This window comes from Triturus cristatus, chromosome 6 (genome assembly GCF_964204655.1).
Source record: "Triturus cristatus chromosome 6, aTriCri1.1, whole genome shotgun sequence".
In the NCBI taxonomy this organism is placed as follows: domain Eukaryota; kingdom Metazoa; phylum Chordata; class Amphibia; order Caudata; family Salamandridae; genus Triturus; species Triturus cristatus.
Window position 1 is genome coordinate 926,778,872 of NC_140589.1, and position 21,955 is coordinate 926,800,826.

The 21,955-nt window shown below is 45.8% G+C and overlaps 1 protein-coding gene across 2 annotated transcripts in view; it reads left to right on the plus strand.

Moving 5' to 3' along the window:
* The window catches only part of AHI1 (Abelson helper integration site 1), a 971,238-nt gene that overhangs the window by 215,968 nt on the left and 733,315 nt on the right, over positions 1 to 21,955 (plus strand). For both annotated transcript variants that reach the window (XM_085611599.1, XM_085611600.1), the window contains one exon: positions 21,591 to 21,714. In XM_085611599.1, the coding sequence (XP_085467725.1) occupies positions 21,591 to 21,714 (124 nt within the window). The remainder of the gene's footprint in view (positions 1 to 21,590; positions 21,715 to 21,955) is intronic.

Here is a 21,955-nt window from a genome sequence, read left to right on the forward strand (position 1 = left end):
TTTGACGCACAATGATTAACAATAAAGGAGAAGGGTCTTGCCCTCAAACAAGTGACCCCTTTTTAAGGAGAAATCCCCTGATGAAGGGGCCAGCCCGAAATGCATTCGGTACAATGTGAAAATTGCGAAGAACAAATTGCAATGTGACTGTAACATTACTATCATTGAATACATAAGGAATGGAAAACGAATAAACTAAAGAAAATCAGAATATAAAGAATAATTTGAATTACTTGGGGGATTAAAATGATTGAACCTTTCAAGGAATGAGTGCTGACTGGGGACGTTCTTCACAGTTTGAAGAAAACGTGTGAGATATTAAATTCGGGTCTTCAACATTGAACAAGATGAACTTGGAGATGTTAACTCGCCCAAACATTGCTTATGCTTCAATGAACATTGAATTTACAATTATTGCAAGTGGAATGATTGTCAATGAGGAGTTGATGCCTGCAGGGATACATTCAAAAGGTATGGGGCATATTGTTCAAGAACTTAACAGCAAATTGGAGGAATCTGACCTTTGTGTTGTGCTACATGTTAAGTGGGCTGTTAGAAATGGTTCCAATCGAGTTATTGTACTGTCAAATGCTACTTAGATATTTTACAATGTTTAAGTCAAGGATTGTCCATTATGGATACCTTGTGGAACAGGCGAGAAAAGACACTTTATCCTGCTTCATGTTCTGTACAAGAAACTTGACCCAGAGATGCCCAGTGCTCTTATCAAGGCACATATTCTTATGGGTGATGACACTATGAGCAAAATTGGAACAGATCTTAAAGCTTTAACGGCTGAACCTGTGAAGTTTGTTAAAGGATTTACTGAGACAGAAGAATGTGACTTTAAAAAACTTAGAAAAATACCTTGCACGTGTGGCAAACAAGTTCACACATTTGGCGATGTTCGGTACAGTGAGTTCAAGAGATAAGTCCCTCTAAGTGACCTTCCACAGACATCATATTCTGTGCGTGGACTCATTAAAAGAGCGTTCTACTTGATCAGAAGATGTGTAATTGTTTTGGATCATGCATATGTAGCGAATGATCAGTTTGAATTTAGTTGGGAAGATGTTGATGGGGTGCTAAAACCTACAAAATTTCTAAAGTCTCTACCCACAGAACTTACATGTATATGTACTTGCAAAACCTGTGCTACAAAAAGATATTCCTGTCGATATGCTTTTCTCAAATGTTCAACATTGTGCAAATGTACCATGAGTGATTGCTGAAACAAATAAATAAATAGAACTCTGAAAATGTGTCTAAAACAGGAGTGATAAACATTATTTTATTTTCATATTTAGATCTGAAACATTGTTTGGTGTGTACATAAAAGGATTAAAAACCATTATTTGTTTCATTTCTACATTTGTCTCTTCTGCCTCTATTATAGTCGCCATTTTGGGGAATGGCAGAAGGGAAGGATTGCTGTGAGGAGTTATTGTCTGCCTCTATAAGACTACTAGAGCCCCAAAACCTATGTTTTGACACCAAAATTAAGGATATAGGTCTCATGGTTAATGAAATATTATATCATTCTTCCAAAACATCCGCCATTTTTAAAAAAAAGTCCTCCAGAAAAATTTCGGTTGGGTCAGCAATGTCTACCCAAGCTGAATTTCATATCTAATGATCGAAGAACACACATCAAAAATGAAAATCCATGGACAACAATTTTTTGGGACAGAGGTTTATCAGGGGGCCGGGATTATAGCCCTTGCATTTTCACTGATGACCGAGTGTCCTGTGTTAGTTTTTAGGACATTTTGTTAAATGCAGGATTTGGAAAGTGCTTTCACCTCCTATGCCCAAAGAGGAGGGGCAAAATACTATACATTCTTTTTAGCGCAGTAAAATGATTTTCCGGGGTGCACGTGCACTACAAGACTTTGTGGTGATAATAGAACATTGTATCTGCTTGTAAAACTCACTAGACAACGCTGATCGATCAATTTAGTTATCCCTTTTTTTACCGAATGCATACGGTGCAATACTTGGACTCAGAAACTGTTTACAGTGAGTTCCTGAACGTGTCTGTTTCTTTCAGTGGAATTGTACCAAGGAAACTGTTTATCACGGTCCTGAAAACGTGAAAGCTTTATTATTATTCAAATCTTTTTTATTGAAGTTTTGAGGATAAATATTACAGTATATATGCATAGAAGTACAGTGGCAAAATAAGTAAATATACAGACAGAACGAATAAGCGCTCTTGGAGTAGGGATACAGAGAGGGTAAGAAGAAAAGGCTGTGTAGGATTTGACTTGATGATATAATTGCCATGTTGACTCTTGGGTTTTACGAGCAACAATCACATAATATAGGTTATGCAGGTCTTGAGATACATATTGTGTTTGTTCGTAATAACTATACATCACCGTAATCATAAACAAGTATTGAAGACGTTATGGTCATGCAAGTCTTGTTGAATACCTAGATTTGTTTTGTTGAAAAGCTTGCATGAACCACGTTCTGCATATGCTATTTTCGAAGACCACTAGATGGCAGTGAAGAATTAAGAACGCAATTTGGAAGTCATCAGAATGTGATCAGCCAAATATGTAATGTTAAAATAGGTTTGTTTTAAATAGTTGGTCTATCACTTGCATTTCTTTGTTTTGGGCGAACACGCAAGTGCTCTTATACAGGTGTAGGTTTTATATATCTGTAGCATAATACACCGACCGACATTGTAGCTCTCCGATTAACGGATTCGAAACCCGGGAGAGTTTAATTAGCCTGCCACGCCTGTGAGGTTGAAAAATTGATAAAATGAATACTATTGACTGTAAAACATTTCGAACCTCTGTTATTTTTATCTTAACATTTTTAGAGGTTCGCCCAACGCTTAATTTGTATCAAAATAATTAAAGAAATAAAAGTTTTAAAGGATACCAGGGCCCAGGTATTTCTCAGGAGGGTACTGCAGTTTGAACCTCCCGCTGCCGGTGTTCTTCCTAATGACAGTATCAACGCTATCTTTAGCAATCGCTCGGCTACAGATCAGGCCCGGTTCTAGCAGGGGGGCCGGGTGGGCCAGGCCCACCCAAACATGACCCTTAGCCCACCCAATCACTCCAGAAGAGGCCACGATAGGCCACGGAGAAGACACCTGTTGCTTCCTCCATCTCAACGTCAGAATGTCGAAATGTTGTTTTCACTGTCTCTAAAATTGAAATTGGGCGAAGTTTTTTGGGGTTAGAGGTGGGCGGGCAAACAAATTAACAGGGAGAGCCGAGCTCTGGCTTGTCTCTTAGAGCCCATGCACAAGTAGAGCCCTGAAAACATTTGCTATGTAAAACATACAACAAACATCACGTAAAACATGATACAGTCTCTTCAAAATCCCAAAAAGTGTATTTAACATGTGGAAGTTTTGGCATTAATATGTCACATTATAGCACTGCACCAAGAAGTACTTATTAAAAGGGATGGTTTTTAAACATGAGCTTAGACTAATTCCTGCCCCGTCCTCACACTTGTGACAGTGCCATTAGTGAACCAACAGCAGGGCTGGACTGGCCCAAGCGGGCACCGGGCATTTCCCCGGTGGGCTGCCAGGGTGGGGGCCGGTTTTGGGCCCCCGGGGGCGGTTTTTGTTACAGGGCTCTTTTTGCAGCATAGCTGCAATATTGGCCCCTGTAACAAAATCTGCCGAAACGGTCCTGGAAAGCGGCTCCGTCCGCGCCCCCAAACCTCCAGGGGGCCAGCAAAGCACTTTGCCAGGGCCGGTTTTGGTTCCCAGTCCGGCCCTGACCAACAGGCAAGACAGTTGGTGCGTGGACCCTGTATGTAGCCCAGATTATTAAAGAGCAACATTAGTCTATTAAATGAAACATAATAGGTTTTTATATAGTTGGTTTTCTGATTCATGTATTTGAATGTGCTTTCATTCACCAATATGAAGAAAAACGAGTTTTAGTGAAATAAAATATTTGCCCAAGCTCTCACAATTTAAGTGGGGATGCTGCAGTTTATCCAGGTTTTATGCTTTCACTTTGTACAAATCAGCCACTAAATGGCTATCTATTTGTCTCTCCTTTTTATGTTAATGCTTTGTTTTTACGTTCCCGGTTTTCTGCTGTTTTTATCTAGTGTGAACTCATCTTGGAGAGTTTGAAGCGCTTTACATGAACACCAGTTACATTATACAAGGTCACATTCATTTCTTTTAGTCACTGGAAATTTGCCCAGAATCACAGGATGTTGAGCCAACGCCGAGACTCACACCTAGCTTGTTCACTTCCACAGTTGGAAGCTTTCGCCGTAAGGCCACATGCTGAGTAGATTGAGGGTGGCACTCTGAGCCGGCTTTTACGCTGGTGGAGCCTGGCGCCCACACACCCCATGACCGCCTCCTCAGATTCTCTCACTACCACCGGGCAAAGTGCCCCTCATCTGTCCAATCACAAGTTATTACGAAACACAACGCCCCCACTGAGGTCTGCGCCCCCCTCCACAGGTCAGCACCCAGTGTGGCCTCACTAGTTGCACTGCCCTAAAGCCGGCCCTGGTGGCACTCAAAAGGTACATAATAGCTCGGCTCAATTATGGGCTCGAATTTCCAATAGGACCTCAAGCTGAGGCAGGCTTAAAGGCTAAAGCCTGGATGAAGCTTTTAGTGCCAGTCTTCCTAGTGCGAAATGTCATGGCTTAGCTATGGTTAAAGGGACCTCCTTAACCTTGAGCTACTATTACAGTCTGCTTGAAATCCTGGTGCTGGTGCTAGCGCCTGGCCTGCTGGAAATTATAAGAATTGGGCTGCTGAGTATAGGCATCAGCCTTACTCTCAAATAACTCTCTAGACGCTCTGTATGCCTGTTTGGAAGAATATATGATATAAATCTGGGGCCTGTAGGCTATCTTACAGAACTGACACAAATTGGACCCACATTGGCCCACCCAAACAAACCCTTGGCCCATCCAGATGAAAATTCCTGGAACCGGGCCTGCTACAGATGTGACAAATTGGAAAATGCCAGAATACAGAATTGTTAACATCTTGGTTTATGTGCTGTGCTGAAAAACATAAAGCAAGTGACACCATGTGGTAGACTATCCTAAATAAGTGCCCGGATCGTGCACCAGAAAACACTGGCGCAAATTAACCGCTGTCTGTCTTTTTCAGAAGTGGCAAACCCGAGTGAAGGGCTGCTTGTTAATCCCCCGCGATAGTTTACGAAACATGCTATTATCGCTAGTGAAATCTAAGCAAGACGAAAATGCAACTCTGGAAACGTGGACGTCTACAGACAAGGACACCCACCACCAACCAGTTTGCACGCTATCATGCCTTTTTTTAACGCTCTAGTTTTTACATGCGCATCCGCATGCACTCCATTCTTAGTACCAGTACCTGGTTTCTTACTGGTATCTTATTGTTCGACTGTTATTTAAAGTTGTATAAGCGAGAATCTCTGAACAAATAAAGTACATGAATCTGAGCCATAGGTAAGGGCACTATTGATACAGTAGGTACATCAATTTACAGAATCTTACGTAGGGCTTATGTTTTTTGCACAACGCCCTTTATTCCTGGCTGAATGAGCGAATATTCAGTGATTTTCCTATAGCTGCGGAGTACTTCTTAGATGTCGATAGAGTCTTCCATAATCTTGTGAAGAAGCTTCCTTGTGTGTTTTGGTTTTATGTTATTCAGCAAATTTATATTTGAACTCCTGTTATGCATGTGGGCGCATCTAGCGAAAACCCTTCTACAAAACGCAGTACAGGTCCTGGGGGAGACAATGCGTCAGGAGAGGGTAGGGGCATCATCACGGGGAAGGGGGCGATACAGCTAAGCAGGGAGATGGTATGAAATCCTTTTACACCAACAAACTGAACAGATGGATCCGAAGACATGGAGCATCTTTATCTTATTTTGTTGTATACTCCCACTTAAAAACACTCTTACTCAGGGCTTTAAGTGGGCCTGGTCTTGTCGATGCTCAGCACAGGCAGTTCTGAAAAGCAGACGCTGAGGTGTGACCCTATTGGCCCCTTCATTTTTGCCCTCATCCTCACTCTTAACTCTGCAGCAGTACCACCCATCAGTGCCTTTGAGGTAACTTCAAAGAGACTTGTTATAGTTCTTTCACAGCCTCATCATTTCAGAACTGAAACATTTGCAATATTCTATACAATGAAGTCATACTTTTTTCTTATTTATCTTATGCAATTAACAAGCATTGACAAAGCCAATAGTCCTGGTTTGTTGTAGGTGTAATGTTTCTCGTTGTAATTTATATATGGATGCAGTGGCAGAAGCAGCAAAACACCAGTCGGGTGGCACACTATACTAAACACAGATTTGTAGCTAACTGTTTTTCGATTTAAGTCTGTTTTTATTTTCAAAGGAGAACCAAAGGGAGGGTCTGCATGTACACAGCGTATCGCCTACAACCCTTTGTAGGGCTGGCTTTATAATTTAGAATAGGCATGTAAAGCGCAGGTAATGGTTATCGATGCAGATGTTACATAGCAAGTCTCCTACAACCCATGGTGGGCCGGCCGTGTAGTACAAGAGGCACCGCGTAGGAGTTCAATGTGAAGGAACCTCTAGGCAGGGAGAACAAGAAGACCCAAATTCAACATGAACAGGTAAAAAGAGAGAAACCTAAAGAAAGAGATAACGGCGGGTTAGCTGACAGGAAGGTTTAAGGAGACGAAAAAAGTACCCCAGAGATCCCCCTGGGCATGTGTACGGCTCTCCCACACGGGGGCGACTGGTCGGGGCTAGCTGTTTGGGAGGAGCTGGGCATACAAGTAGTGGGGGACTTGTTTAAGGAGGGGGTACTGCTGCCCTTCCAGGACTTGCAGGACTCTTATGGGCTCCCGCGGGGAGACTATCTACTTCACGCAGCCCTCGTGGCGGGCGTCCAGAGGCATTGGAATATGGGGCTCTCGGAACCGCCGGTCGCCGCGGGCTGCCAATACGTAGTTATGGCGGCAGGGACTTCCAAGGCTATTACCTGCCTCTATCGCAGGCTGTCGACGGCAAGCTTGCGGCCCTTGGACACGTTGAGGGACAGGTGGGAGGTGGACCTCGGGAAGCCCATCCCTGAGTCGACATGGTCCACGCTGGTGTGGCGGGCCTGGAAGGGAACGCGTAATGCTCGGTTTCAGCTGGTTCAGTTTTTCACACTACACAGGGCCTATCTGACGCCAGTTAAGATACTGCGATACTTTGGGGGTGCGCATTCTCAGTGCCCGCGTTGTGGGGGAGAGGGGGCTGATTTTCAACATATGTTTTGGTCATGCGTGAGGCTGGGTGACTATTGGGAGGATGTCGTAGACTGCCTGAATCAGGTGACAGACCGCAATATTGCCCCGGAAATGGGGGCCTGCCTGTTGCTCTGGTTTCCCCATACCCGCCGCACGAAGATTACCAGTAAGTTTTATGACTTAGGGTTGATTATGGCCAAGAGGGAACTAACCATGCAGTGGAAATCACGGGTGGGGCCTAGCTTTCTGAGGTGGAGGGCGGCGTCTGCGAGATGGGCAGGCGCAGAGGGCACACTCCGGTTTCAATTAGCACTTAGGAGGGATGACGAAAAGGCATTGGCGACGGCCCGTGCATGGGAGGCGTTGGTGGTGGAACTTCAGGGGCTGATGTCTGACACGGGAGGAGAAGGGAGCACGTCCAATCAACAGGAGGAAGCGGCAAGTGGGGAGTAGGGGGGCAGCCATGGTGAGAAGTGGACACATGAGTCGTGGCTAGGCATGGGGGGGAACCCTGAGCTACCAGGGAACGGTTTGAGTCCCTGTACATGATTCGTAGGAAGGAGGGGGTCTCAACAGGAGGAGGACAGGCAGAGGGGGGCACACTGACATGGGCTGAGGGAGGGAGAGGGTGGGGGGAGCCCACGCGGGAAGGGTGATTTTTCTCATGTTCAACTGTTTGACATATCAAGTGTAACACTCTCTGGTGGAGGGCTGAGACTGATGGGGGGTTGCATTGCGATGTTGGTAAGAAAATGATAATAAAAAATGTTTCAAAAAAAAAAAAGGAGACGAAAGAAGTAGAAAAAGAAAGAGGACTAGTACAGGGGGTTTAAAGGCAAATAGAAAGACGGGAGAAGGAGCCATATTAATTGTGAGGTCCAAGAGTAGTGATCCAAAGCAATATTGAAGAGGAGTGGGGTGGCGGGGTGGGGGAGGGGGGATGAACAAAGGCGTAGAATAGTCAGATCGCCTTTCGGGTTGCACCGTGGTGGGCGAGGGATAGGGCCAGACTGATTATGGAGGTAATCTGTCAGGATCGGGTGGATACACAGCGTCGTCAAAGAGGCGTAGAGCCCGGAGTTTCGGGGGCAGAATACCCGTGTGTTCCATTTTACAAATATGAATAAAATCGCCCGGGGAGCTTGAGCATCTCCAGCACAGAGGAGAGGAAGTAGGGAACATTCTGTGCAGTCGAAGGGGGGTGTAGTACCAGTGCGTCATAAACTTATATGCAGTTTCCCGTTGAGAGATGCTGCGGTATACCTTCGGGATATCCCGCCACAGGCGGTTCCATTGGGCGGGAGCGATTTCAGAGGAAGCTGTTGATTGCCATTGACGTTGATATGGATGGAGAGTCACAAGCGGGGGATGTTGTAAAACCTGATAGGTCCGAGAGATAAGTCCCCTGGAGTCGTCAAAGGCACGCACTAAGCATTCAAAAGGGGTGAACGCTCGGGTGGTGGACTGCGTTAAGGAAGACGTGGATACCCAGTGACAGAGCTGTATATATTGGAGCCTGACTCCCTTCGAGAGTCGGAACTCTTCCTTGCAGTGAGCAAAGGTTTTGAATGTGTCGCCTAGGAACAGATCCTGGATCGATCTGCACCCACCCTCCAACCAGTCAGAGAATACCTGGGGGTATGGGGGAATGGAAAGGTAGTGAGTACCTTAGAGACGGCCACTTTGTCCCAGACGTCCAGTACCGTTCTGGTAGGAAGAGCAGTGTAGGCACTATGGGAGCGTGAGATCCGGGGGAGCCAGGGAAGGTCCCCAATGGTTCGTCCAGGTACCGCCCTGTCCATATGGAACCAGACCTTTTCGCTCTCCCTCGCCATCCACTCCGAGATGAAGCGAAGGTGGGAGGCCAAATAGTACTCTAGTAAGTTGGGACATGCAAGCCCACCCCAGTCCGTGGGAGCATAAGAATTTTGTTGGAGAATCGCGGTCTACGTCCACCTCAGATGAAATTACTGATTTCACGCTGAAGACTTTGGATCTGGTGCTGCAGGATGGGGGTGGGGAGACATTGAAATAGATATAACATTTTTGGAAGCACCGACATTTTAATGGTGTTCAGGTGGCCCAGCCAGGAGAGGGTGAGAGGTTTCCAAACTCGTAGGACCTCCAAAACCGCCCTCCTGCAATCCGCCAGTTGACTTGGGACCATGTGGCAAGTGAGGGAGTCAGTTGGATTCCCAGGTAGCGAATGGAGCTAGTAGCCCACTGGTAAGGGACAAGGGATTGAAGTGTGGGAATCTCCTCCCTCGGGATCGTGAGGTTCAGGGTCCAAGACTTCTCGTGGTTAATTTTGAGACCAGATGCCAGTTCAAAGGACCGCAACAAAGAGAGAAGTACAGAGAGAGAGGTGTGCGGGTGGGAAAGCGTAAGAATCAGGTCGTCCGCAAAGAGAGCCACTTTGTATTGTTGGCCTCCGAAGGGGATGCCATGAACGTCGGGGGCTCGTCGGATCATCACGGCCAGAGGTTCCACCACAAGGGCAAACAACAGAGGAGAAAGAGGGCAACCCTGCCTCATGCCTCTGTATATGGAGATGGGATTTGTGAGTTGACCATTAACTTGCACTCGAGCCTGCGGGGAAAGATAGGGGGCCATGATCGGGGCTATCATGAACGGGCCCATCATGAACGGGCCCAGCCCGATTTTGTGTAGCACAGCTCGAAAGAAGGTCCAGTCCACTCGGTCGAACGCTTTGTCCGCTCCAGCGATAGTAAACATGCAGGTATGTCCCAATGGTGGGTCTTCCGTACAAGATGCGCAATACGACACACATTATCCGCTCCCTGCTGATGCCGGATGAAGCCAACCTGGTCAGGTTCGATAAGGCCGGGTAGATGAGGATCAAGTCGCTTATATTTTAGTGTATATTTTAAGGTCCGTATTCAAGAGGGCCATGGGACGAAATGAAGAACAGAGAGTGGGGTCCTTGCCCGGATTGGGAATGAGGGCAATCTCCGCCAGCCCCATAGAGGGGGACAGTCCAGCAGTATCGGTTAATGAGTTAAAAAGACGCAATAAGTGGGGCTGGAGCTGTGGTAAGAAGAGTCGGTAGAAGGACAGGGGAAGACCGTCCGGGCCCGGTGATTTCCCAAGGGGTAGATCCTTCAGAGCGCTCGCAAGCTCCTCCTGGGTAAGGGGTTCCTCCGGCTGCTGAGCGTGGTATTGACTGATCGGTGTCCAGGTGCATTTGTCCAGAATGGCTTGCACCCTGCCCGGAGGCGGCGTGTCCTCAGCATATAGTGCCGAGTAATATGCATGGAAGGCGTCGCGTTTAGCCGCCTTAGTAGTAGCCCGCGTGCCTTCGCCAATCAGGACGTTGGCTGTGTGCGCTTTAGCAGCACATGCCCACAGGCGCCTAGCCAGGACTGTACCCACTTTGTCTCTCCCTTCGAAATAACGTTGCTACAGCGCTAAAAGAGCCCGTTCAGCTTTATTAGTGCGAAGGGAGCGCAGTTGGCCTCGGAGATTCGCCAGGCGTCCTTTATGTGCAACTGAGGGGCGCTTCTGATCCTGTCTCTCCAGGGCCTTGATGTCCTTATAGAAGTTGTTTGAATGTGTTCCACACTATAGGGAAGGAGGTTTCAGGGATGTCGTTAGTTGCAAAATAAGACTCAATGGGAGTTCGCAGGCTCGCCACATCCACCGGGTCCCGAGGGATATGCGAAGGTAGGTGCCAACGATGGGCCCGAGGTGCGCATGCAGCCGGATCTCTCAGGAGGAGTTCGAGATGGGCATGATCCGAGACAGAAATGTCGGACATGGAGGACGAGAGCGACTCGCTGATCAGGGCATGGGAGATAAAAATGTGGTTGATACGCGAATATGAGTTGTGCACATGTGAGTAGTAAGAGTAATAGCGTACGTCAGGAGTGTGATAGCTCCAGGAATCTAGCAGGCCAAGATCCGATAGCTGCCTCTTAAGGGCTGAGGACATAGTCCCTGTCCCGTGAAATGAGGCGTCGCTGCGATCCATTGCGGCGTTCCATACCATGTTAAAGTCTCCCCCTATGATTAGTGAAGGATCCTTCTGTGGTACATGCTCCCGCTGGAGTGCCCGGAGATATGGGTCCTGCGCCTGGTTAGGTGCATAAATATTGCACAATGTAAAGGAGCGGTGTCCGATCTTGACCCCCACCCTGGGAAAGCGACCGTCTTGACTACGAAATACTTTGGATTCCCCCTGTCTGATGCCAGGTCTACAGAGTATCGCCACTCCAGTCGTTTTAAAGGGGGTTGTAGCCCAGAATTGAAGAGGATAGTGAGGTTCTCGTTTAAACGCACAAAAAACTTGAGGGTCACACTGATTCACACCCGCCCACGCATACAGGGGAATTCCAACCAAAGACTACTATGGAACCTACCACCTGTCAGTGGGCATCACCCTTGTGGCTCTTGTTCTGTGTGCCCCCTTACTACGACACACAAGTCAGTTCAATTCAGCAATAGCTTTAAGTGGGAACTACGTCGCCATACCAACTGTAATACAGCGAACTGCGTGTATCTTATTGTATGCCCCTGCAGACTGCAATATATTGGCATGACAACTCGCCCAATAAAAACACGCATTACAGAACACCGCAGCAACTTTCGCTGCAAAAGAACCAACACGAGAATGTGTATGCATTTCCAAGAAATGGGACACACACCAGACTCATTTACATGGCATATTCTGGAATCTTTTCCTAACATTACCAAAGATGCGCTATTTGTGAAAGAACAAAGGTGGGTGTACAGATTGGGGTCCCACACCACCGGCCTCAACGAAGCAATTCCATGGTCATCCCTAAAACCACCTTGATTCACACCCATACTGCTACAATGATCACTAGCGCTTTATGACCCCCTCCACGCTACCGCGTTAGATCTACTTCTAATGCCACGCCTAGGTGCCCTTCTCTTCTACATACATTACCCTCTCATCGAGAATTACTGACTAGGACTAAGGGTCAACGCACTCTTTTCTCCCCTGAATTTCAATTTTAATAATTACATTTTCTTAATAAATTTTCTTAATATTAGAATTAACATAACAAACGGGCTGTTGAACTGCAGTGTCAACCCCTTGAGGCAATAATTGTCCCCAGTAAGACAAAGACAGGAATATCGACCGAATCACCAATATCGGTCGATCACTGATTCTTGTTGAATTGCGCTGGCACTATCTATAATAAAATACTCATTCAAGATGGCGACCATCATGTGCCGTTAGCGCTTAACCAGATAACGCTAAACGGTCTCGACCATCCCTTCCGCCCGACATGGGAGCACTTCCTATTTGAATCCCCGCGAAACGCGACACTCCACCTCCCAGTCCTGGTAGAGCGGGGTAGGTCATCCGGAGACGCGGACTCGGCGCGTCAGTAAGTACACTCATGCTATTTATTTATTTATTTTTTATCGTTCTTTCACTTTGCCTTGATCGATATATGAACCACATGGACAGGCTTAGTTGAAATGACACTGCAGGGGAGTAGTTTTTAGTAAACACTATTTCTGACTTGACCTATTACTAGAGAAAGGGTTCCATATTCCGCCACGATAAGGTTCCACAGTTAATCTAATCTTTGCTTTTGTGCACTATTCTCGATGGCCAGATGTGGGGAGTTACAGATATGTTGTTACTATATGTGTTAAAATAAGAGAAGGGGTCTATACTACCCTGGAGTTTTACCGTTGACTATGCCATTCTGTCAGCGACCCTCTTAATATACCATTACAGAACGCAAGGAACCCCTTGCGTTTCCTACCAGGAACTGCAGTGCGCTAACCTATGAATCTGATAGGGTAAGTGCACACAGCACGTTCTTGTTATGTGTTTTATAAGATTGTTTGGAACCAAATGACACATTATGGAGTGTTCACATCACATGGCTTTTGTGTTTTTATCACTACGCTTAGTGTGCACCGTCACTACAGTTGCACATATTTAGCTCACGAGACGCACCTTATAACCACAATACACTGTGCTTTGCATTCTTTAATCACCTTGGTCTTCTTTCCTACAGGTAGACCGAGTTGCAGGTAATATCTATAAGAATGCTGATTATAAACTTGTTGTACAGCTTACATGTAGATAGAATATAATAGGTCCTGATGAATCGCCAGAGTAATTCTCAGACAGAGCGAGAAACATGTTGACCCCAGATGAGGCAGTGTTGACAACCTAGCACATAATTCTAGGCATCTACACTCCACCTCACACAATTTTAATTAGGTAAGGAGGCTTCATAATAAACTGATTGAGATGGCACTCCCTTACCTATTTTAATATTTCCATACTACACATTTTTCATCTACATTACAATAGAGCCCTCTACTCCCACCTCACCTAACGGCTGTCCGGATAAAAAGATCTCCACAAGAGCGCTCCTTAAAAGAGCCCGTCGAGTATTGCACCAGCCGACTCGACGTAGGAGCAGCCCGATGATGACGCTTTACATCCCGATGGGTGCGTGATTCACGACACCAAGACGGTTGTATGAGGGCTCCAATATCCGACTTAGTGCTACTCACATCTGTCACCTGTACACTTTTTGGTCCGTCTCACTAGCTCTAAGGAAAAGCTTTGGTACTTCTTTTGGTTGTATATTGCAGGGCTCACCTAGCTGGACCTTCTTTCCAAAAGCCCTTTTTCGCCCCCCTTTTTTCTCGTTGATAGTGAGGGTGAGCCATTAGAGGGGTATCAACCTTCATTAGGTGGGTCTCCTGTAGGAGGATGATATCCGGATTTTGCTGCAAGAGGTAGTGCCATATCTGGTGTCGTTTGTTGGGAGAGTTAAGTCCCTTAACATTGAGGAACAGGATCTTCAGGCAAGGGACAGCAGCCATGATTGTGTCAGGGTCTGGGGCAATCTGTTATGCCATTGTAAGGAGCAGGGTGTTGCAATAGGAGGGAGGGGCAGAAAGATGTCGATCCCGTTGAGAGGGGTAGACCGTCGTGGGGGGTACCCCCACCCACATTAGAGAGAGATAGAGAAGAAAGAGAGAAAAGAGTAATAGATCAAAATATGAAAAAATACAACATTGGCCAACAGGGCCACAGTGTCCTGTTCCAGTCCAGGGATAATCACGGCCCAACGGCACAGGTCATCCTGGAGAAGTCACTCTCCCAGGAGTGGGGCGGGGGGGGTGGATCCTTCAAGCTTAGGAGGTGACAGCAAGGAAGGCGACCCTGCGCCACCAGCCCCGAAAGTGTGGAGCTGGGAGATCACCAGTCACCGAGCGGGACACCGACTCATTATTTCCAGGTATCGGGTGTGAGCGGTGCGTCAGAGCGAAACAGGTAGAAATGCGTATCCGTTCTTCCAGGGCGTGGAAGGGCAAGAGCTAGCTGGAGAACGGCTCTCTTCCATGGAGCGGATGTGCTGGATGAGTCCTTTTTTAGCTTGGGAGGCAGATTGCTCCCCTGGGTGCGAGGTTCTCCTGAGGCGGTGCACTTTGGACGAAGACGGCTTTGCAGGCTCCCAGGTGTGGTAGGATAGGCGTGTTGGGCTTGGTGGCGGCGTGAGGGAGAGGTGCAGAAGTTGTGCCGCTTCCTGAAAGGATCTCACCATCCGGCGTTTGGACTACTACTGAAAAAATGAGCGTGACGGGGTGGCTGGATGTTCAGACTCCGCAGCTTGTCTGTTACTGGTTTGAAGGCTCTGCGTCTGCGCAGCGTGGTGGGAGCAAGGTCTTGGAAAATCTGTACGGTGGCACCTTTATAAGTGAACTCCGGTTTGGAGCGCGCCGCTTTGAGAATTGCCTCCTTCTCAGTAAAAAAAAGTGGACCCAGGTCAGGATGTCAGGAATAAAGCCCGTTCGTTGGAAGGGCCAGAGACTCGGTGTGCCCGGTGTGAAGCCGGTGGGGAGGCATCGTCTTCGCTCCAGATTTCATGTAGTAGCTTCGCAACAAATGTCATTATGTCTGACCTCTCGGCTCCAACCAGAATCCCCCTAATACAGAGATTGTTGCGGCGGCTCAGTTTTTCCAAATCTTCCTGCTTTAATTTTAGATCAATTTGCTACTCTTCTAGGGTGGCCAGTCGCTGCCAGAAATGCTCTTGATCCTCTGTTAGGGTGTCCACGGTCTTTTCGAGGGCATCCACTATCTCGCTCTCCAAGGTCAGTGACCTCTTTTCTGAGTTCCCAGACACAGGAATGGACCTCCAAGCGCAAGGAGCCTATTTCAGACTTGAGCTCCAGCATGAAGTTGGCCATGAAAGACTGCGTAACTTGCGCCAAATCTTCTCCAGTCGACGACGCCATTGCACCAGGAGCAGCAGGGCCCGGTTTGTTCCAGAGCGCAGCAACCGGGTTATCCTTCTGGGGTGCCTCAGTGTCCTTCCCCGTTTTAGTGCGTGTCATCTCCCCACGAGGCCAAGCACTCTCCGGTCCCTGATAAGGTGGCAGAGTCGGGCGGGGGTACATTGGGGGTCAACCAAGGGTACCTGAAGCCCCTGGGTGGTAGGGCGCAAGCTGTCACAAAAGGCACTGCAGGCAGTGATCCGCAGGCTATGAGGGAGGAGGGTGTACTAGCAATGTTGCAGAAGTTGATAATGCCGCAGAGGTCTTGTCACCAGGGAAGCCAATCGCCGTATAGCCAAGTTTCAGAGACCAGAGCCGCCGTGGGCCACGCTGCAAGCAGGGTGCAGAGAAGTTGTTCGGGAGTCAAGCACCAATGTCGCGCCACAGTGTTCAAGGCAGCAAGATAAGCAGCAGTGGTGAGGCCACTAGGCGATGAGGGGCGAAAGAATTACCCACAGCCGGCCAGCGCTGACCTCTAGGAGAGGAGAAGGTGCCGAGAGTATCGTCCCTTGCGTGATGGATGCTAGCGGAAAGACCCCTTAGTCCAGGCCTCACCCACCTGAGCCGAGGGCCCAATGAAAGAGCGATCCAGCAACAAGGTGGCTGCGTGTCAGCCCAGAAAAGTCTGGTCCAGGGGAGGCGGGGCAGACGAAGGGCCCACCAACAATGGAAGGCACAGTCAATGAAGGCCCCTCGCCCTCGGGGTCTTCCTAACACCCAGGCTCACTAAGAGCGGTCCACAGGAGGGTCTAGGATGATGCTGGGGTAAGCCTCAGGCAGTTCCAACACGCTGGCGCCACGTGTTTACAGTTTTGGAAATTGTCTAACCAGAGTTGAATCTTCTCCTACCATATATAGAACAGTTAGTGTCAGTTGTTTAGAAGTGTGAATCATACTGGCAGAAGGCGCTCTGCGGTATGTGACAATCTGTTACATCAATGTCAACATCCACTTTCTGCTTTTTATATGTGAGTGTTGTCCTAATTTTTCCGAAACGAGTCAATGGAGTCTTTTGTCATCCATGTTTAGACTTTAACATCTTTGACTTGCACTTTTGTCGTGGGGTTAATTTTTCTCGCTTCTGCAGTGCTTATTTAGTTCAAAAAGCTCAGTTGTCTAAGACAAAATATGCAGTGTGACTTCTCATCCACCATTTGAGGCATGGGTATTCTGCTTCACACTGACTATCCCTACACTGAGGTTCTTTTTGATTTTCATGATGTCTTTTTCGGGAGTGTGAGGCTATAAGAGATATCATGCATGATCAAGATGTGCTACTGCTTCTGTCATTATGACCATAGCAGGATAATGAGTCCTATTCCCTCTTAAACTTCCAGAAAATTCAGAATTTGAACCAACTGCTGCAGCTCAGTTGTGATAAGAAAGAAGTACTGGTCTTTGGCAACAAGAGCTCCCCATGTGAATCCAACTGGTGGGCATTGGAGCTTGGACCAACACCCACAGACCACACAAGAAATCTAGGGATCATCCTAGACGACAAGCACAACATGACGGCTCAAGTCAACGTAGTGTGCATCTCCTGCTTCCCCATCCTACGCATGCTGTGAAAAATCTTCTAACGGTTGCTTCAGAACACCAGATGGACTGTCAGCTAGCACTCATCACCAGCAGGCTTGACTCCGGCAATACTCCGGCAATACTCTCTAAGCCGGAATCTCCAAACAACTCCTACACAGACTGCAGACCATCCAGAAGACCACCGCAAGATGGACACTCGACCTCCCACAATGCACCCACATCACACCACACCTTAGGAATATTTACTGGCTCACCAATCACAAGCGTAGCCAATTCAGCCTTCTCACTCACACATACAAAGCCCTTCACAACACATGGCCAGAATACCTGAATAGCTGCATACTCTTCCACCAACCCACCAACCACCTATGCTCTCCCTCACTCATTCTCCGCATCTGCAAAAGCAAAAATGAGGATGCTCATTCTCCTAAATTGCACCCAAGACATGAAACGACCTCCCTCTACACATCAGAGTCTCCTCCTCATTTCTTGAGTTCCACAAGTAGCTGAAGACCTGACTCTTTGTATAAGCACCTTGGGAACCACAAATCTACACACCTGCCCAAATACTCTCAGGTGATTAGTGCACTCTAGAAATCAATATAACACAACATTTCTTTATTGGGAACCTTGCAAATCTTTTCATAATGGTTACGTTTTCCACATTTTCGACTCTCCTGCCCCATTGGTTAGATTTGTGCTATCATGGAGCAAGGTCTGTCTACACTGATAAAATTCCCCTTACTTGTCACTTTGTGTTTGGCTTCCAGTCCTTTCTCCATTCCTCTAGCAATCGCTTGATCTCGAGCATCTGTTGTTATTCTGTATTTGCTTCTTTGTTGAGTGATTTTACAGCTAGAAATGTTCTTCTTGACTCTCTGCCTTCCTGGCCTCAGTTTTCTTTGTTAAGTTGTGTGGTTGTTAAGTTGTGTTATCTTCTATCTTTCTTCTACTGTATAGCTTTTAGTTTGTTCTCTGTGCCTGAGTGATCTAGATTGAAATCTTTCATTGAGCCGCAATTTGAACTGCAACATTATCCCAACATTTTTTGAATTTACAAAATCAGATCAAATGGCGAAGACATTTAATAAATACACTCACCAACTCTTTCTCATGCTCTTTAGTTGAATGTGTAGGAATCATAAACTACAATTATCTTAGGCAGTGATTTTGCATTGAGGACGTCCTGTTCTTTTTGACCAGTAGTGTCTAGAGTAGCCAGCAGTTCTTAATCACTCTGCAGTTGCTGTTGACTTCTGTGTTCTTTAGGAGCAATAGCAACTATCTGTGCAGGAGCCAGCTTGCTGTTCTTGCAACTGAGCAACAACTTGTTCCTTCATTTTGTTCTGGATGACTCTGTTGAACACTTTGCCTGGCATTGATAGAAGAGTTATCCCTCTAGTTAGCACAGTTACTCAGATCACCTTTCTTGGGGATCTTGATGAACCATCCCTCCTTTCAGTCGACCTTTTTCTCTTCCCAGATTCTTCCAAATATTCGGTAGAACATGTCTACTGATATTTCAATGTCTGCCTTTAGTGCCTCTGCAGGAATGTTGTCTGGTCTTGCTGCCTTCCCATTTCACAGATGTTTGGTGGCTTGCCATATTTCTTCCTTGGTTAGTCTGCTGCAGTCGATTGCCAATTCCTTTATACCTGGCTGTATGAATGGTGGAGACTGCAGCATGGGCTGGTTCAGCAGTTCTTCAAAGTGCTCTACCTATTTTCGTTGTTGGCCTTCATTACCCATGAATATCTTCTCAGATTTGTCTTTAACAGGTCTTTCTGGTTTGCTGTATCTGCTGGAGAGTTTCATTTTTATGTCGTAGAGTTCTTTCAAGTTTCAGTGATTTGCTGCTTCCTGAGTTTCTGTGGCAAGACCCTCAATACATCTTTGCTTGTCTACTCGAAAGCCTCTCTTTGCTTCCTTGTTAGTTTTGGTGTATTCGCCTTGAGCTTTCGCTTTTTCTGCTCTTGTTCAGCTGGTGTAGACTGCAACTGTCTTTTCCTTTCTCGCTTGGATTTTCAGAGCGTCTCGGCTGAAATTCATTCTTTATGCTGGTGTTTCTTTGGGCCCAGTACCTCCTGGCAGGTGGGTGCCACTGTTTCTTTGACCTTCACCCACTGACTTTCTACTGGGTCTCTCTCATTGTCTAGTTCTTGCAGACAACCTGTTACTGAGGGTGACTGAGTATTCACTCCATTTCTGTGCATGTGCATCTTTGAGGAGGGTTGTGTTATATCACTGGCATTGATTTGTGGGTTCCATCCTTGCTTTCTTCAGCTTTCACTTTATCCTGGCCATGACAAGGCTCCTCTCATCACTCTCACATCCTGCAGGGACCTCCAGAATGCCTTAACAATGCAGACATGGTTGATCTGATTATCTATTGAATGATCTGGGGACACCCACTTTGCCATGTGTATTCTTTTGTGTGGGCATACACTACTATGCCTCGGACAGACAGTGCTGGACTATTTGTGACTCTTGAGATATGTATATTATGTTGCACTTTTCTTTTTTCCCTCTTCTTCTACTATGTAAACTATGAATCCTTCATTTAATGCTATGTCTTGTAAAGCGCTCTGATACCCCCGGGTATAGTCAGCGCTATATAAAACTCTCAAATAAATAAACAGTGCCTGTCACCAGACTGATTAGGGCACAGAGATCTGTGAGCCTTTCACCATTCTCGTTCATGTCGCCAAGGCCATGGTTGCCCATGACTTCTTTGTACCTAGTTTTGGCGTTTTCAATCTTGACTTTGAGGTCTCCCATCAGTATGGTGTTGTCTCTCGCAAGACATTTCTCCAGGATTGACTGGAGTCTGTTTTAAAACTGTTCTTTTTTGTTCTTCTTTGCTATCATTTGTAGGTGCATAGCACTGGATAACATTCATAATGGTCCTATTTGTCTTTGTGTAGAAAATTGCTGTGATGATTCTGGGACTGTGGGCGTCCCATTCAGCCAGAGCTCTCTTGGGTGCAGGCATTGGCATCAGTGCTACTCCGTGAGTATGTGGGACAATCTCTTCCTTGTATCCCGAATACAGAAGCATTCCTCTTGTAGCCAGTCTTTTCTGTCCGGAAAGTGTCCATCTGGTCTCACTGATGCCAAGCAGGGCATGGTTGTATTTTTTAACCTCCGCTGCAGTTTGGGCTTTCTTGCCTGTCTAGTACATGGCCCTCACTTTCCATGTCCCAATGGTATAATCTCTGATCGAAAGCAGGTGGATCAGCTTTGTTGCTTCCAGCGAACACTGGCTTTTACCAAAAGTTATCATAACTCTCCCTGAAGGAGATTCCTGTCTCCCCAGGCTGGGATGTCTTTTGGTTGGCATTTCTTTAGCTAGGATTGTTTTACATGGTGGGGTAGATAGCCCCAAACATAATCCTCCTCCTTTCACAGCTGGGCTTGGGACCAGCCATGGTGGAGTTGAACTCTGTGTAAGCCCCATGATATTGTTGAATATCTGTGAATTATAAATGCTTCAAAAATATCTTCCTTTATTTAACTTATTTCTGTCTCATTGTTCTCGCTGTACTGTGTAGTTGAATGAAAATTACGATGTTTAAGATGACACTATGTATGCTGTGCCTATGATGTACAGTGACAATGAATTGTTTATGTTCTTGTGTTCTAGCCCTATACAGGACAACCAAAAATATGACAACATACTTTGTTTAGTGTAAAAAAAACCTACGAATTGGAAGGTTTGGTACCTCTGCCCCCTTTCAGTATGAAAGTGTGAAATCAACATCATAACGGCAGACCACACTGAACCTGTTTCGTACACTCTGGAAAATGCTATTTAAAAAATATTGTCTAGTGGGTATATTTTTTGAGATCCTAAATAAGAATCTAGAAATTGAGTCTACATTTATTTTTGTCACATAATTATTGCAGTTCTCATTAAAAACAATGTTATAATCCATGATTAATATACTTTGTACAGACCCTATGCAGTGTATACATAGTTTTGCAAACTGGTAATGAAGACAAAGTGCTGCATTGTGTAATTGGCAAACTGATGGATATAACGCTTTACAGTAACAGAATTTTGAAGCTACATTATTGGTAGTAAATTACTTTGTATAGTTTATTTGTTGTTCTTTTATAGTGGTTCCTTCTTATGACTCCACTGTACCTGTTTCATACAATTTGAAGAAAGTTCCATACAAACATGTCTTTAATAGTTATATTTTTGAGACATCATAGGACCCAAAATTCAAGTCTACCTTTAGTTTTTTAAACATAATTACGTTTTTCTAATTAAATGTGTTAAAATCATTAATTGATTTATTTTATGCAGACTGCATACCTGGTTTGCATAATTTTGCAGAGCATGTTAACTTGAAATAAAATTGTTTCATTATAGTATTTATTCCGATAGATAACACATTACAGTAAAAATGTGTAAGAAATATTACTAGTAGCAACTGCTTTGTATAATTTGTTGGCTGTTCTTTGTAATTAGTTACGTCTCCTGATTTCTAACAGTGCCTTTTATTTCCACTCAGTGTATGAGATTCCCTCTGGGCAGTATTTGCAAGAGCTTCATGGTCACCTCAATATTGTTTACGATATTTGTTGGTCGACAGATAATCAGAATCTTCTTACTGCCTCTTCAGATGGAACGGCCAGGTCAGTGATGATAGAAAATATTGAGCATTTAAGATCGTTTTTTGCTATTTTTATGTTGCTCTGAGGGAGGCACTTACTGGAATGTTTGCCAGTTTATGGGTGAATTGAGAACATGGACATGTGTCAGAGTAACTTCCTTCAAACCATATAAATATTCACATGGGTATATTTTAGAAAGTAAGCATTCCCTGTTATATCGGAAGTAATCACAAATCCAACAAAAATAACTCAAACCATTGAT